Source organism: Lissotriton vulgaris, chromosome 6 (assembly GCF_964263255.1).
Source record: "Lissotriton vulgaris chromosome 6, aLisVul1.2, whole genome shotgun sequence".
Classification (NCBI taxonomy): domain Eukaryota; kingdom Metazoa; phylum Chordata; class Amphibia; order Caudata; family Salamandridae; genus Lissotriton; species Lissotriton vulgaris.
In genome coordinates, this window is record NC_141694.1 from 1,220,942,737 (window position 1) to 1,220,960,045 (window position 17,309).

A 17,309-nucleotide genomic window follows, 5' to 3' on the forward strand; every position below is an offset into this window, starting at 1 on the left:
TGGATGGAGTTCATCGTGCGGATGGTGTCTTCGGTGCTGATCGGGGTCCAGGCGTGGAGGGTGGTGGTGGGGGGTGGTTGTTCGGTCATGGTGTGCGTTGGTTGGTTGTTGAAGCTGTTGTGTATGTCCGCGATCTTGTTGTGGAAGTATGAAGCGAGGGAGTTGCAGAGGTCTTGCGATGGGGTGATGTCGTTGTTTCCTGCGCTGGGGTTGGAAAGCTCTTTCACGATGTTGAAGAGTTCCTTGCAGTTGTGTGCGTTGTTGTCCAACCGGTCCTTGAATGCTGTTTTCTTGGCGGCGCGGATCAGCTGGTGGTGTTTCCGGGTGGCAAGTTTGAAGGAGGTCCTGTTGTCCGGTGTCGGTTCCCTTCTCCAGACTTTCCCGAGGGCTCGGCAGTTCTTCTTGGAGCTCTTGAGTTCGTCGGAGAACCATGGGGCTTTCTTGCTGCCGGGTCTGCTGGGCGGGGTCCTCAGTGGGGCGAGTTCGTCCGCGCAGTTGCTGATACACTTCGTGAGGTTGTCGGCGGCCTGGCTGGGGTTCGCTGAGCTGGCAGGAGGGTGCTGGCTCAGGGAGGTGGCGTGCTGGTCTGCTGTGATCTTGTTCCAGCTTCTGCGGGCGGCCTGTTGCTGGTGGTGGTGGGTCGTTGTTTTCTTGAAGGTGAAGTGGACGCAGCTGTGGTCCGTCCATTGAAGCTCTGTGGCGTGGCTGAAGTCGATGTCCTTGCTGGATGAGAAGACAGCGTCGAGTGTGTGTCCGGCGAGGTGGGTGGGGGTGGACACCAGTTGCTTGAGTCCCAGGTTGGCGAGGTTGTCGAGCAGGGTGCTGGTGTTGCGGTCGTTGTTGTTCTCCAGATGGAAGTTGAGGTCTCCCAGGAGGATGTAGTCAGCGGAGGGGAGGGCATGTGGGCTGACGAAGTCGGCGATGTCCTCGCTGAATTGTGTGCGTGGTCCAGGGGGTCGGTAGATCAGGGTGCCTCTGAGGGTGGTGTTCGGGTTGGTGTGGATCTGGAAATGCAGGTGTTCGGCGGTGGTCAGGGAGTTGTCGGTGCTGGTCGTGAGACGGATGGTGCTCCTGTGGATGATGGCGATGCCTCCTCCCATCTGGTTGGCGTTTCGGTCCCTCCGGACGATCTTGTAGCCCTCTGGGATGGCGATGGCGATGTCGGGAGCTGAAGAGGCGTTCATCCAGGTCTCCGTGAGGAAGGCAACGTCTGGAGCTGTGGTGTCGAGGAGGTTCCAGAGTTCGATGGCATGTCTGTGGACGGAGCGGGTGTTGAGCAGGATGCACTTGAGGTGGGTGCTGCTGGTGTTCGGCTTGGTGGGTGCTGGTGCGAGGCAGGTCCGGATGCAGGTGAACTTGCAGGCGTGGCAGCTGAAGGGTCCGTGGGTACGTCGTGGAGTGGCTTGATGGCATTCTGGGAGTCGGCCGGTGTTGAGAGCGGTGAGGGTGGCGGCGGAGTACGTCAGGCGGGTCGGTCGGGGTCTTCGTGGGGCAGGGGTCCTGGCACTGGGTGCGGTCCAGGCGCGGACGGGCGTAGACGAGCTTACTTTTGGCGCGCCTCCGGCGCACAATCGGCGCGCCCACTGCGCGTGACCGCTGCGCGTTCGCACAGTCGCCATATAAGGCGAAGTGCGCGGGTGGGCGGAGCAGCTGGGAGGCGGGAGCGGGGAGGGTACAGAACAGAAAAAGGGGCGGGGAAAAGCGGCGGTGGCGGGAAGGGAGGGCGGAGGGCGGCGAGGTAGGCGGACAACAAGGAAGGAAACCACAACACGGGGGAAATAAAAATCAAGCAGAACAGGCACAAATTCTCGACAAAACAAGGAAAAAAATCAAAGTTATACAAAACAGGCACAAATTTTAGACAAAACAAGGGCAAAAACAACCGCAGCGGCGCCAGCCGGCAACCGGCAACCGAGGCAGCAGCGAGGCAGAGGGCAGGCAAGGGGCACACGCAGCAGCTGGTGGCCGTGCGGCGCGGGGGTGTCCCACAAGTGGGTCACACTCACCTGCGTCGCACGGTCGCCATTTAAGGCCAAGTGCGCGGGTGGGCGGAGCAGCTGGGAGGCGGGGAGGGTACAGAACAGAAAAAGGGGCGGGGAAAAGCGGCGGTGGCGGGAAGGGAGGGCGGAGGGCGGCGAGGTAGGCGGACAACAAGGAGGGAAACCACAACACGGGGGAAATAAAAATTAAGCAGAACAGGCACAAATTCTCGACTAAAACAAGGAAAAAATCAAAGTTATACAAAACAGGCACAAATTTTAGACAAAACAAGGGCAAAAACAACCGCAGCGGCGCCAGCCGGCAACCGGCAACCGAGGCAGCAGCGAGGCAGAGGGCAGGCAAGGGGCACACGCAGCAGCTGGTGGCCGTGCGGCGCGGGGGTGTCCCACAAGCCCCCGCTCAAAGAAGAGACAAACAGCAAACTGAGCTGAGAATCACCTGTGTTTTATTGAGGAATTACGCCTCCAGGGCGTGTTCTGCCCGCTTGGGCCTCTGGTATTTGGAGTCTCAGAGATTAAAATCCGCAGTGGGTGTTTGCTGTCTCTCATATTAAAGCACTATAAAATCCCCAGTGGGTTGACAACAGCAACAGAAGTCCAACAGTCACTGTATGTTTATCAGTCACTCACGTTTAGTGCCCCTCCATTCCCATTGTGCGTAGAAAGTTCAAACGCTGAGGGTTCGCACTGGTCGCGGCGAGCGACTCCCGCGACTGGACACAGCCGCATTTTATTGCCACATAAGAAGGTTGCCCTCGGTAGGAGTGCCCTTAGGAAAAAGCACTTGTTGCAGTGAGGACCACAGGCTGCTGGTATTCAGAGCTGGCATCCGGAATAAGCAGGCTTTACGCGTTTCGAATTCACATTCTTGATCAAAAGCCCCCGCTCAAAGAAGAGACAAACAGCAAACTGAGCTGAGAATCACCTGTGTTTTATTGAGGAATCACGCCTCCAGGGCGTGTTCTGCCCGCTTGGGCCTCTGGTATTTGGAGTCTCAGAGATTAAAATCCGCAGTGGGTGTTTGCTGTCTCTCATATTAAAGCACTATAAAATCCCCAGTGGGTTGACAACAGCAACAGAAGTCCAACAGTCACTGTATGTTTATCAGTCACTCACGTTTAGTGCCCCTCCATTCCCATTGTGCGTAGAAAGTTCAAACGCTGAGGGTCCGCACTGGTCGCGGCGAGCGACTCCCGCGACTGGACACAGCCGCATTTTATTGCCACATAAGAAGGTTGCCCTCGGTAGGAGTGCCCTTAGGAAAAAGCACTTGTTGCAGTGAGGACCACAGGCTGCTGGTATTCAGAGCTGGCATCCGGAATAAGCAGGCTTTACGGGTTTCGAATTCACATTCTTGATCACAAGCCCCCGCTCAAAGAAGAGACAAACAGCAAACTGAGCTGAGAATCACCTGTGTTTTATTGAGGAATCACGCCTCCAGGGCGTGTTCTGCCCGCTTGGGCCTCTGGTATTTGGAGTCTCAGAGATTAAAATCCGCAGTGGGTGTTTGCTGTCTCTCATATTAAAGCACTATAAAATCCCCAGTGGGTTGACAACAGCAACAGAAGTCCAACAGTCACTGTATGTTTATCAGTCACTCACGTTTAGTGCCCCTCCATTCCCATTGTGCGTAGAAAGTTCAAACGCTGAGGGTCCGCACTGGTCGCGGCGAGCGACTCCCGCGACTGGACACAGCCGCATTTTATTGCCACATAAGAAGGTTGCCCTCGGTAGGAGTGCCCTTAGGAAAAAGCACTTGTTGCAGTGAGGACCACAGGCTGCTGGTATTCAGAGCTGGCATCCGTAATAAGCAGGCTTTACGCGTTTCGAATTCACATTCTTGATCACAAGCCCCCGCTCAAAGAAGAGACAAACAGCAAACTGAGCTGAGAATCACCTGTGTTTTATTGAGGAATCACGCCTCCAGGGCGTGTTCTGCCCGCTTGGGCCTCTGGTATTTGGAGTCTCAGAGATTAAAATCCGCAGTGGGTGTTTGCTGTCTCTCATATTAAAGCACTATAAAATCCCCAGTGGGTTGACAACAGCAACAGAAGTCCAACAGTCACTGTATGTTTATCAGTCACTCGCGTTTAGTGCCCCTCCATTCCCATTGTGCGTAGAAAGTTCAAACGCTGAGGTTCCGCACTGGTCGCGGCGAGCGACTCCCGCGACTGGACACAGCCGCATTTTATTGCCACATAAGAAGGTTGCCCTCGGTAGGAGTGCCCTTAGGAAAAAGCACTTGTTGCAGTGAGGACCACAGGCTGCTGGTATTCAGAGCTGGCATCCGGAATAAGCAGGCTTTACGGGTTTCGAATTCACATTCTTGATCACAAGCCCCCGCTCAAAGAAGAGACAAACAGCAAACTGAGCTGAGAATCACCTGTGTTTTATTGAGGAATCACGCCTCCAGGGCGTGTTCTGCCCGCTTGGGCCTCTGGTATTTGGAGTCGCAGAGATTAAAATCCGCAGTGGGTGTTTGCTGTCTCTCATATTAAAGCACTATAAAATCCCCAGTGGGTTGACAACAGCAACAGCAACAGAAGTCCAACAGTCACTGTATGTTTATCAGTCACTCACGTTTCTCTGAGACTCCAAATACCAGAGGCCCAAGCGGGCAGAACACGCCCTGGAGGCGTGATTCCGCAATAAAACACAGGTGATTCTCAGCTCAGTTTGCTGTTTGTCTCTTCTTTGAGCGGGGGCTTGTGATCAAGAATGTGAATTCGAAACGCGTAAAGCCTGCTTATTCCGGATGCCAGCTCTGAATACCAGCAGCCTGTGGTCCTCACTGCAACAAGTGCTTTTTCCTAAGGGCACTCCTACCGAGGGCAACCTTCTTATGTGGCAATAAAATGCGGCTGTGTCCAGTCGCGGGAGTCGCTCGCCGCGACCAGTGCGGACCCTCAGCGTTTGAACTTTCTACGCACAATGGGAATGGAGGGGCACTAAACGTGAGTGACTGATAAACATACAGTGACTGTTGGACTTCTGTTGCTGTTGTCAACCCACTGGGGATTTTTATAGTGCTTTAATATGAGAGACAGCAAACACCCACTGCGGATTTTAATCTCTGAGACTCCAAATACCAGAGGCCCAAGCGGGCAGAACACGCCCTGGAGGCGTGATTCCGCAATAAAACACAGGTGATTCTCAGCTCAGTTTGCTGTTTGTCTCTTCTTTGAGCGGGGGCTTGTGATCAAGAATGTGAATTCGAAACGCGTAAAGCCTGCTTATTCCGGATGCCAGCTCTGAATACCAGCAGCCTGTGGTCCTCACTGCAACAAGTGCTTTTTCCTAAGGGCACTCCTACCGAGGGCAACCTTCTTATGTGGCAATAAAATGTGGCTGTGTCCAGTCGCGGGAGTCGCTCGCCGCGACCAGTGCGGACCCTCAGCGTTTGAACTTTCTACGCACAATGGGAATGGAGGGGCACTAAACGTGAGTGACTGATAAACATACAGTGACTGTTGGACTTCTGTTGCTGTTGTCAACCCACTGGGGATTTTATAGTGCTTTAATATGAGAGACAGCAAACACCCACTGCGGATTTTAATCTCTGAGACTCCAAATACCAGAGGCCCAAGCGGGCAGAACACGCCCTGGAGGCGTGATTCCGCAATAAAACACAGGTGATTCTCAGCTCAGTTTGCTGTTTGTCTCTTCTTTGAGCGGGGGCTTGTGATCAAGAATGTGAATTCGAAACGCGTAAAGCCTGCTTATTCCGGATGCCAGCTCTGAATACCAGCAGCCTGTGGTCCTCACTGCAACAAGTGCTTTTTCCTAAGGGCACTCCTACCGAGGGCAACCTTCTTATGTGGCAATATATATATATATATATATATATATATATATATATATAGAGAGAGAGAGAGAGAGAGAGCAGGAATATGTTAGAGTTGAAACACAATACATCCTTCAAATTATGCATTAAGCGCTTTCTCCAGTGTCTAATATTGAACAGGGCACTGTGACACAGTGTTCTTGTTTGTGCTGAAGGGGTGACTTGAAGAAGGCCAGACTTGATGTTTCGGGGGGTCGGGTGCTTCCTGATCTGCAGGCGAAGAGGCCCGAGCGCAGGAGGCGGCAGACAGATACATGTATTTGATTTTAACTCATGCCCCATCTCCTCTGCGTACCGCCTCTCACCGCTGGTAAATACCAGCTGCCACTGCGTGTATATATATATATATATATATATATATATATATATATATATATATATATATGTATATATATATATATATATATATACACATACATATATATATATATATATATACATACATATATATATATATATATATATATAGAGAGAGAGAGAGAGCAGGAATATGTTAGAGTTGAAACACAATACATCCTTCAAATTACGCATTAAGTGCTTTCTCTAGTGTCTAATATTGAACAGGGCACTGTGACACAGTGTTCTTTTTTGTGCTGAAGGGGTGACTTGAAGAAGGCCAGACTTGATGTTTCGGGGGGTCGGGTGCTTCCTGATCTGCAGGCGAAGAGGCCCGAGCGCAGGAGGCGGCAGACAGATACATGTATTTGATTTTAACTCATGCCCCATCTCCCCTGCGTACCGCCTCCCACCACTGGTAAATACCAGCTGCCACTGCGTGTGTATGTGTGTGTTTATATATATATATATATATATATATATATATATATATATATATATATATATATATATATATATATAGAGAGAGAGAGAGAGAGAGAGAGCAGGAATATGTTAGAGTTGAAACACAATACATCCTTCAAATTATGCATTAAGCGCTTTCTCCAGTGTCTAATATTGAACAGGGCACTGTGACACAGTGTTCTTGTTTGTGATGAAGGGGTGACTTGAAGAAGGCCAGACTTGATGTTTCACCATTCAATAAAGCATTACTCACAATTCAATCTCCTTGCAGAGGGTTGCTGAGAGTTCACAGTGCTTGAGGGTCTGCCACTCTTCTGCTGTACAAATGCTATGATAAGACAGTTTCTCCATTGTGACTCGGTAAATGTACTCAGAATGACGAATTCTGTGATACATCTGGAACAAATACAAAGTGATAACTATATTCATCAAATTTGGATTTATAAGCACAATGAGAACACATTCATTTCATTCATTTATTTTGTTTTGGAACTCCTACGGGCGGTCCAAAAAACACGCCAGGAATAAAAAAAAACATTACATACAACACAAAATTCCTTCCATATACACTGCTATAAGATGATAGACATACTAAGAAATGTGCAAATAATGCTATGAATACATAAAATAATCAGATAGCCAACCAATTGGTTTTAAATCGTGACCAGAGTACTACTGTTGGACAATGTTCTAATAAATAGGTAAAAATGTTCTAAAAAATTCGTATATCTTAAAACAAACCATTTCATTCGGAGGGGGCAAGACCAAAGAACGGGCGTCCTGAGCAGAGTGAATATTAAATCTAAAAAATACTGGTTTTAAAAACACTTGCCTGGCACTTTGAAGCTTTGAACATACCAATAGGACATGATTTAGATCTTGGATTTGCAACTGGCACAATTCACAAATTCTCTTCTCTCTAGGTGTTTTATCCCAGATGCCAGTAACATCTCTTAAAGGCAACAGATTGAGTCTCAGTAGGAGTATCAGCCTTCTAATCCCGTGAGGGATATTCCAAGTTAAATAAGGCTGTGGTTTATTCCCCAAAGCACTCCCACTGGCCGCCACATTACTGGGCCTGGATTTGCTTAAAGCAGAGTCTCTCGCCATACTGATAGGGGATCTAAACTCCTTTAAGAACTGTTTCAAACCAGATCTAGAATTTTGGAGTAGCGGGAATTAAACTAAGACCGAAAGTATCATTTGCACATAAAAAGCACCTAAAAAACGTTGATTGTTCTTTCAGAGTGCCAAAGATTTCTATTCTCAGGGCTGCCCTAAGTGTACCCCCTTCCCCCAAGAAGAGAGAGTTACCCCACCGGAGAACTGCTGCCTGGGCTAAGATGAAGGACGAGACTAATCTAAATGCAAGGCGCAGAACATGTGGGGCAGCCAAAGAATTTAAATTGCAAATTTGGCGCATAATTCGTCCTTCCGTCTTTTTAAACGAGAGCCAATAATTTATATCCATCACCTCGGCAGCATATATTAACGAGGGTGGGATTTTAACCTTAAAAATGGATAAGACATGGCTAAAATTGCGTCTCCCGCAAGTTTTATAAAATCTGTAAAATGCACTTGCCTGGGAGACAACTTTATTAACACAATGTTTAGTATGCTCCAAGTCTTGGCCTGTTTTGGAAAAAACTTTCCCTAAATATACATACGAGTCAACCAGTTCCAGTTTTTCAAAACCAAGCATCCATCTTAAACATCTCTTCATTCTGAGCCCCATCTTACGGAAAACCAAAATCTTGCTTTTTGCTATATTAATTTTCAAGAAGTGAGCCTCTTCATATTTGATTAGAGCGTCCAGACGGCGTTGCAGGCCAATGGGTGTTAGATAAAATATTGCAACATCGTCTGCATACAATAGAGACCCAATGGACATTGTACCAATTTTGGGGGCAACCCCTCTTACAGAGTTCAGAGCGCTAGGGAGATCAACGATGTACAAAGAAAATAAAAGTGGTGCTAATAGACAACCCTGCTTAAGCCCATTATGCGTTCTAATTTTACATGTTAACCCCCGGCTAACCTCCTATCAGAACCTGGCACCAGGTGTCGGTATGCAATTCCATAATCAGACCCAAAAGATGATTTGGTATGCCAAGGGAGACAAGTTTTCTCCACAGGGTCTGGCGGTCCGCCTTGTCAAACGCCGTGGAGAAATCAATAAAGACTGTATAAACTGGCATCCCTCGGGTGAAAACATATTGCTCAACAATTGTCTGAACAACCGCTATATTATCTAGGGTGCCATGGTTCTTTCTAAAGCCGGCTTGTTCCGGTGGAAGAATATCCTGCTCATAAACCCATTGTTGTAAATGGCATAGTATGCTTTTTGCAAATAATTTGCCTGAGGCATCCAGGAGGGCAATCTGTCTAAAGCTAGTCGGCACCGTTTTTGGTCCTTTTTTATACAGGGGGACTATAATGCTCTCCTTCCAAGAAGGGGGGATTTTATTCATAAAGAAACAATATTTAAAGAGTGGCTCTAGAAAATCACCCCATACTTCTGGCTCCTTTTTAATTAGTGCAATTGGGATACCATCGGCCCCTGTGCGCTGGAGGTTCTAGCGATCTTTATATATTTTACCAATTCCTTTCCTGGCGGGAGGCCAAATTCAGTAAATTCAGCAAACGCGAATGTAACCCCATCAGTCAACACGGGGAGAAACTGGTCCATTATTTCCATATAATAGAGAGATGTAATCCACCCATTCCTTTTCGGAAATCGGTATCAGTGTAGGTCTCTGCCTTGAATCGCAATATTCAGCGATGAAGTGCCAGTATTTTGTTGAATCCTTGGCCCTTGCAGCTTCCCTCAGCCCTATCCATTTAACATCAAGCTCCCTTCTTTTTTCACTGAACATGAGGAGTCTTCTCACTCGCTTGATGCGATTGATTTCCTGCTGTTGACCAAGGAAGAAATGTATATGCTGTTTTCGAACAAGATGGTTAATTGCTTGTTTTAAGGAAATCTTATGAGACATATCTTGTTTATACGTGTGAGTTTCAGAAGATGTGGAGCTTAAATTACAAATCTTCTTCATTTGAGCCTCAAAGAAGGATATACTGTTAGAATGAATAATACCTTGCTTTTCTACATAAACCGTCTTCACAATGGAGCCTACTTCAGCAATGTTTTTTTGCATCCAAAATGACTGACCATTTCCTTTGTTAAAAGTGGCCGAGCCCTGACCGGCGTTCCCCGGGTTAAATGTCACTGTCATACCCACTATACTATGGTCGCTCCATATCGACGGGCTAACAAAAAAAATTATCACAAGCCCCAAACATTAGGTAGGAAACAATCAAATAATCTAAAAGGGTCAGGGTATGTTGGGAATAAAAAGTAAAATCGGCTGTTTTATCAGCAGGCACTCTCCCGTTTAAGATGACAAGATCTAGATTTCTAACACTATCGAGCGAAAAGAAACCCCGCTAATCTGTTTTTATTTTATTTGGTAATAAAATCTTGGCAATGTGCCAAATTTCCTCTTTGTCAGTATTGGCATAAATCTCAGAGGCAGAGTTTGAAATGTTAGTATTTAAATCCCCCGCTAATATCACTAGGGGGCAATCTTCCCTAGTAGCTATAGCCTTACTAAACTAAAAAAATACAGGCAAAAGATTATCAACATTTTTCCCAGGGAGGATATACAAATTTGCCACAAGGAAGGAAGTGGGCATGTCAGAATCTCCCAAGCATGCCAACTTCAAGCATATACAGAGATTTGAGGGATGGGAGAAAGCCTTCTGATTCCAATTAATTGAGTTTTTAAGCAAAATAGATACCCCCCACCACTAGCATGTCCCCTTTCTGATCTCTTCGCATAGCATGAGTATACGAAATAGCCATCACATTCAAAATCTTTGCAAGACCACGTTCCTTGTAGACATAATTATGGGAGTCATAATTTTTAAGGAATTTAATTTTCGTTCATTGGGTCCCTGACCAGCCGTATTCCAGGACAAAAGTATCCCACCTAGGCTACCTCAATGGAGCGCTCCTTACTGCATCCACATTCAGGGCTCTTGCAACCCAACTCCACAGAGTGAATTCATCTTCTATGTCTGGAGTCCGAGGGACAACTGCTATGTTGGGCACAACATTTATTAAACGCCCCCTCCCGTCCACGGAAACCACTATATCTTTAGGATTGCCCACAGAATACTCTATTTTGGGGCCCAATGCGTCTAGTGCCACTTAATTAGTAACCTTAGAAACTTTCAGATTTTGGCTTTTAGGGCCCGCAGTTTGATTTTCCTCATATTCAATCACAGGTGTTACATCAAGCCTGCGTTTAAAAAAAAACCTCACAGTTCATTAAAACCAGGTTGGCCACTATCAGGGAACAAAAAGTAACCCTAGAGTACGGAACAGTGTCATGTACATGAATCATCACATTTAAGATATCCTTGCTAGATATCAACTTTAGTGACTCTAGTTCCGAAAATAAATTACAAATGGAACCTCTATTTACCGGGGTGGATTCAGTATCAAATAGTCAGATGAAATCCACCATCGGAGATAAACCGGGCTGTGCCCCACTAATATTCTTTGGGGCGTCTCTCCTTGGAACCCATAAAGGGACCCAATCCATAAAGCTGGCAACTTGAGTCCCACCATGATGTTGTATATTTGAGTATAAGACCATATTGGGAGTTGGGACCTCAATATTTCCATCAGGCGGAAATGAGGTCCCTATGAGGGTTCTATTTGGCCCGACCTGCTATGTAGTTGGGGCCCTCCCTCTTGGGTACTGTCCCTCCTGGAATCAATAGAGTCAATGGCCCCAGTCCCTGTATGCAGCGAGGGGACCCCGTAACCCATGTGTGTGTCCCTACCCAATGGGTCTACTAGCTCCTTAGAGGAGGGCTGGATTCCTTGGAGGGACTGCAGCGACCGGGTAAAAGAAGGTACTTCTGGTTCTGAGTCCCCCAAACTCCCAGTCAATGCTGTTGGTACTATAATAGATCCCCTTGGGTTGCCATCTGCTGGTGGAGTTTCAGGGCCTCCTTTCTCCGTTATTAAATGGACATCGCTCTGGCTTTCCAAAATCCAGGAAAAGTGCAGTTTTGACACTTTCCGTTTTGGGAATCGTGTCATTTTTTGTATGTTTCTTTTTCATCTTTTCGCCCTCATGTTTTGATAATAGGCTATCCTTCTTGCCTACTTTCTGTCCTACCTTCCCTGACAATGTGGGAGAGTGTACCTGAGAGGTAGTCGGAGGGGTTAAGTTAGTGCCTCCTCCTCCCCCCTGCCCTCCCCACCTGCTTAGATTGCTCGGCAAGGCCCCTGATTTTCTCATTTTCTCCGGTGCCCCCTAATCTACACTTTTTAAACAGGGGGAAGATTTTCAAGATAGATTTTTCCAAAGGGGGTCTCAGTTCGACTTCCTCAAATAATGTACTTGAGCATAACTCTTCCTTTTCAAGATTGCATACAGGAGCGGTGGGGGGCGCAAGGAAGAGAGGAATTCCTGCCTGTATGGAGACGTCTCTCGGCTCTCCAGAGGGAAGGTATGATACCCGCCTATCCCTTGGCCATCCATCCGTGTGGGGGAGAATCGTGGGAATAGATTTAGGGGTGACCGACTTATTTACCTTTTGCATTTCAAATAGCATTACAGAAATCATTTCCAGTATGTGGTCAGAACTCAAAACAGATTTCTCTAATAAGAACAGTATGGAGTTTAACCCTTTCTATGCGGCGGAAATTCAGCCGCAGTGCTAGGGGGCCTCGCAGCGCTCCCATGCTGGTGACGGAACCGCTTCGTCAAGAGCCTCGGGTGGGCTGTGCTTGTGACGGAGCGGTTCCGTCACTGCCCCGCCCGCTCAATAGAACATGCCGCGCAGGCACGAAATCAGCGCCGCGCAGGCGCGGGGAGTGGGCCGTGACCAAACCGCTCCATCACCAGCACAGCCCACCCGAGGCGTGTGACGGAGCGGTTCCGTCACCAGCGTGGGAGGAGTTAAAATGTTTTCAATACACACAAGATATTCTGAGGGCGCCCTCTCTCTCTTGTTTCCCCATTTCGGTTGAGAATCAGGCAAGAATACATCATGGCCAGACTCCATGGAGGTACCAATCAAATGACTTGTGCTACTGTATAAGAGAGGCATGAAAAGGCGCCTTGGAGAGGAGTTTACAATTGGAGTATTGACATATCTATGACCACTCATTAACTGGTTGTCTTTATGCCTACTATCGAAATGGTCTCCCAAGACCCTTTTTTGAGCTTCTATATCAATGTCAGGGAGTGTAAAGTCTTCCCCTAGCGATGGCTCTTCACATAGTATTGCCTTCTCCACCGAGTGAACACCAAGGTGGTCATCCAGGTTGCCGTCCCCGCCTGATCCCTTTTCGAAGCCCATCCGCGGTGATAAAACCACTGGTACAATCTCCAGCATACGGTCATTCGTTTACTGCTTTGACAGCTTTGGCCTATTTATTAAAGTAATTGACTGACTCTGCTGGCTGGCAAGAAGATCCGAGTCCAAAGGGGCACCGGTAGGAGCATCAAACAGTTGCTCACTGGATCCAACCTACACTCTCTCTGTAATCTGATCCAAGGACCGAGCCCCTCCACTACACTGCACCTGCCCCCCCGCCAGGCTGCCTTGGAGCTCCAGTGAATCTGTGGGGGGCAATGAGGAAGAGATTGAAGGTAATACAGGAGGAAAGTTAAAGAACTGGCCTTCTTGGACCACAGCTACCACCTCAGGATCCATCTGAGGCTTTTTATGAAAGAAACCAGTAATAACAGGGGGGATTTATAGCAGAGATGTTGTAATTGTCTGGTGCCGCTAAAAGATCTTCTCTGTTTATGGCTGGGTGAGGAGGAGAGCACTCGCCCTGAGCGTAATTTTCTGGAAGTCATCTCGCTCTGGATATAGGGCTGAATTTCGGACCTGCGTGATTGATTCCTGCCACCACACGATTGAACACTTGATCGGAGAAGAAAGACCAAATGTCCGGCAATAGCGTGCCCTTCACTCTCCACTCTCTTCCAGACTCCACTCTCTACTTAGAGATCCTTACAAATCCTTAATCTTCCGCCGGTTGTCTGCGCCGTCAAGAAAGGGCTTACTGCTGGAGATAAATTGGCAGTTTGTTTTTACAGTTGTTTTGCGGCTTCTGTGCTAGGCTGCGACTCCCACTGCGTGAGAAAATGACTCTCTTCCTCCAAAAGTGCTGCCAAGTGAAAGCAACCTCCCCGCCCCCCGATTCCGGCAGAACTCTCGAACTCTCACCGTGGCTGCCTCCGCAAGTGGCTCTCGCAGACAGGACAGATGTCCAGATGCAGGTGACCAGATAAGGATCCCGCCGTGAAAGTAAGTCTCCTGCTGTGATGGAAAAGGAGCTTACATTTCCCGGCGTTTGCGAGGGCACTTGTATGGCACCTGCACTGGATAAACCACAGGTTCCTCCGGATCCACCGTAATGCTCCTGGCTCACAAGCTGCCACAAACTAGCCATGTAGCAGGTTTCACTAGGGGTTGCAGGGTTCGCGAGGGCACAGGGGTAACACTAAGCAACACTAAAACAGTGTGGAGGCAGCCACTTCTGCGGCGACAACAGCTGCGATTAGCACCACAATTGCTGCTCCCCTGCCGCCTCCTGTGCCTCCTGCAGGCTCCTGTGACAGTTACCTAAGCATTATACGCGCTTTCAATGAGCATACACACTTTTACATATTCATAAATGCATAGCTTTTGCTATAAATGGAGACTCACCTATTGTGTAAAAGCTTTGAGTTCGGAGACAAGTTGAAACACAGGTATGTTTGGTTCTGATAAGAATACATATCTTTTTTACATATTTGCAGTCATAGATGGCAAAAAGTACATCTCAGTTTTTATTGCACAATAGGCCCATTCCCTTTCACGTGAGGGAAGTTATAGGGGAGGAAACCACTGCATATGCTAAGGAGGGCCCCACTACTTTTTAGGTTTTGCTGGGGAACGGAGCGTAAGCTCCGCCTCCAGAGAAATCTGTAGTTTCTAGTATGGGTGCCTTGAATACGCCCCTCTGCTTCATTGGCTAGCTCCATAAATGGAGGCTAGCCATTGGAACAGAGAGGCGTCCGTCATGGCCGGACCAGATTCGGGGGCGTTCCCGAGAATTTTTGGCTTTTGGCTACGTCATGCGACGTCAGCCAAAAGCCGGGAACGCCCCCGAATCTGCTCCGGCCGGGCCGTGCGTTGCTTGTTTCTAAATTGGCAACAATGAAAGCTCCTCAAGAGAAGCAACGTAAGAGACAGCGTATATTCTAACAAGTCTCCATTTCTTTGGTTGAGGGCAGACTGTTGACTCTGATATAAATAAATGCAGTTCCTGATGTCTTCTCGGTGTTATCGATTTCTCTTCCCGGATTGTCCTTCCTTCATTTCTTTCATTGTAGGCCAGACGGTGACGCGGGGTCGCGCGCCGGCCGCTGTGCGCAGGAGGGGTTGTGGTCTGAGCTATGCGGAGCCGGGCGCACTCACAGCGGCCGCCGCAGGCTCCTGGAGACGGCTGTGTGAGTAGCCGCGGCCCGGGATGGGTCTGCTGAGATCCGGGAGGGGCGCGGACGGGGCAGCTGTGGGCCAGAAGGGAGAGATGTGCTTGGGACGTGTGAAGTAAACCTTTGCCCCTTTAGCACGGACAAATACTGTTGAGGGAGGCAATACGGTGTCACCCTCTGAAGGAGAGGCAGAGCCAGTCTGTCCCGGGAGAGAGGGGTGAGAAAGGTATGTTCCTTGTTTAGAGTTAAAGGGACTTGATACGGGGGCTAACGAGCTGTTTGCCTTTAGAGAAGGCAACGAGATCCCTGGGGACCGGCGCCATGTTGCTCTCATTCTGCGGCCGACCGACGTTGGAGGAAGTCCAGGTGGGTGAGTGCTTGTTTTTCCTTTTCATTGCCTTCCCGCCCCCCCTCCCGCTGACCGTGTGCTGTTCCCGCCCTCCCCCCCTCGCTGTCCTGTGCCCCGTTCCCGCCCTACCCCCCCCTCGCTGTCCTGTGCCCCGTTCCCGCCCTCCCCCCCCTCGCTGTCCTGTGCCCCGTTCCCGCCCTCCCCCCCCTCGCTGTCCTGTGCCCCGTTCCCGCCCCCTCCCGCTGTCTGTTCCGCCCCCCCCCCTCCCCTTTCACTCTCCGTTGCTTGTTTGTTTTTGGTGCCCAGGGGTTTGCATTCAGACTTGTATCGCCCAAGCACGTGGTTGCCATACTATTTAGAGCAAGTTTAGGCTTACTATTTGACTGCAGTTAACAAGAAATCATCTGGAATGCACTCGGTTTACATTGCCACTGAAAACGCAAAGGTTTAAATGGTTTCTTCTGTATGGCTTTTATCTAATTGGGAGCAGGGCATGGTGCTATAAAGAGGATTAGCAAACTTTTGATTAAATGCACTATGCCTTGAATTTCTTATGTTGAAGTGGACTCTTTTGGCAGTAATCACATCGCCAGGAGAATAATTGAACACCGTGTGCTGTTCCCGCCCCCCCCCTCGCTGTCCTGTGCCCCGTTCCCGCCCTCCCCCCTCGCTGTCCTGTGCCCCGTTCCCGCCCTCCCCCCCTCGCTGTCCTGTGCCCCGTTCCCGCCCTCCCCCCCCTCGCTGTCCTGTACCAGGAGGTGAGTGACCAATACTCCTCTGACTGGATCCAAAGCCCACTGTGTACATCATTTTATTTTTATTATGTCTCACCTCTGTCTGTTGCCAGACGTTTTGGTACTTTACAGTGGACTTAGCGCCCGCCTATTTCTACTTCGGTTCATTGTCACTCTCCTTTGCTTGCTTGGAATTCTTAGCTTCGGTAGGTTTTCCTCCCTCTACTTTATTTATTTATTTTTCTTCTTTAGCGTTATGGACGCACTGCTGTCCATCCACGGCTCACTATTTCAGGTGGTACTTTTTTCTTTTTATTTAAGCACCACTTTATGAGAGTGCGTGTTTCCTCCAGCTGGCTCCCTTGTGTACTTCTCCCCCTCTGTGTTTCTCACTCATTCTGTTCCTGCCTTTCATCCTTTGTCATTTTGCTTGACCCAGCATCTCCTACCCATCCTTCGTTGTCAGTGTGCTCTCCCTACCCTCTCCTGCCCACCCTCCATTGTCCATGTGCTCTCCATACCCTCTCCTGCCTACCCTTTGTTGACGTGTGCTCTCCCCACCCTCTCCTGCCCACCCTCTATTGCCCGTGTGCTTTCTTTACCCTCTCTTGCCCACCCTCCGATGTCCGTGTGCTCTCCCCACCCTCTCCTGCCCACCCTCTATTGCCTGTGTGCTTTCTTTACCCTCTCCTGCCCACCCTACGATGTCCGTGTGCTCTCCCCACCCTCTCCTGCCCACCCTCTGTTGACGTGTGCTTTTTTTACCCTCTCCTGCCCACCCTCCGATGTCCGTGTGCTCTCCCCACTCTCTCCTGACCACCCTCTATTGCCCGTGTGCTTTCTTTACCCTCTCCTGCCCACCCTCCATTGTCCATGTGCTCTCCATACCCTCTCCTGCCCACCCTCTGTTGACCTGTGCTCTCCCTACCCTCTCCTGCCCACCCTCCATTTTCCGTGTGCTCTCCCCGCCCTCTCATGCCAACCCTCTGTTGCCCGTGTGCTTTCTTTACCCTCTCCTGCCCACCCTCTGTTGCCAGTGTGCTTTCTTTACCCTCCCCTGCCCAC

At 49.1% G+C, this 17,309-nt stretch overlaps 1 protein-coding gene across 2 annotated transcripts in view; it reads right to left on the minus strand.

Annotated features, from left to right (window-relative positions):
* The window catches only part of LOC147708648 (cAMP and cAMP-inhibited cGMP 3',5'-cyclic phosphodiesterase 10A), a 1,277,009-nt gene that overhangs the window by 350,654 nt on the left and 909,046 nt on the right, over positions 1–17,309 (minus strand). For both annotated transcript variants that reach the window (XM_086927318.1, XM_086927317.1), the window contains exon 14: positions 6,899–7,041. In XM_086927318.1, the coding sequence (XP_086783444.1) occupies positions 6,899–7,041 (143 nt within the window). The remainder of the gene's footprint in view (positions 1–6,898; positions 7,042–17,309) is intronic.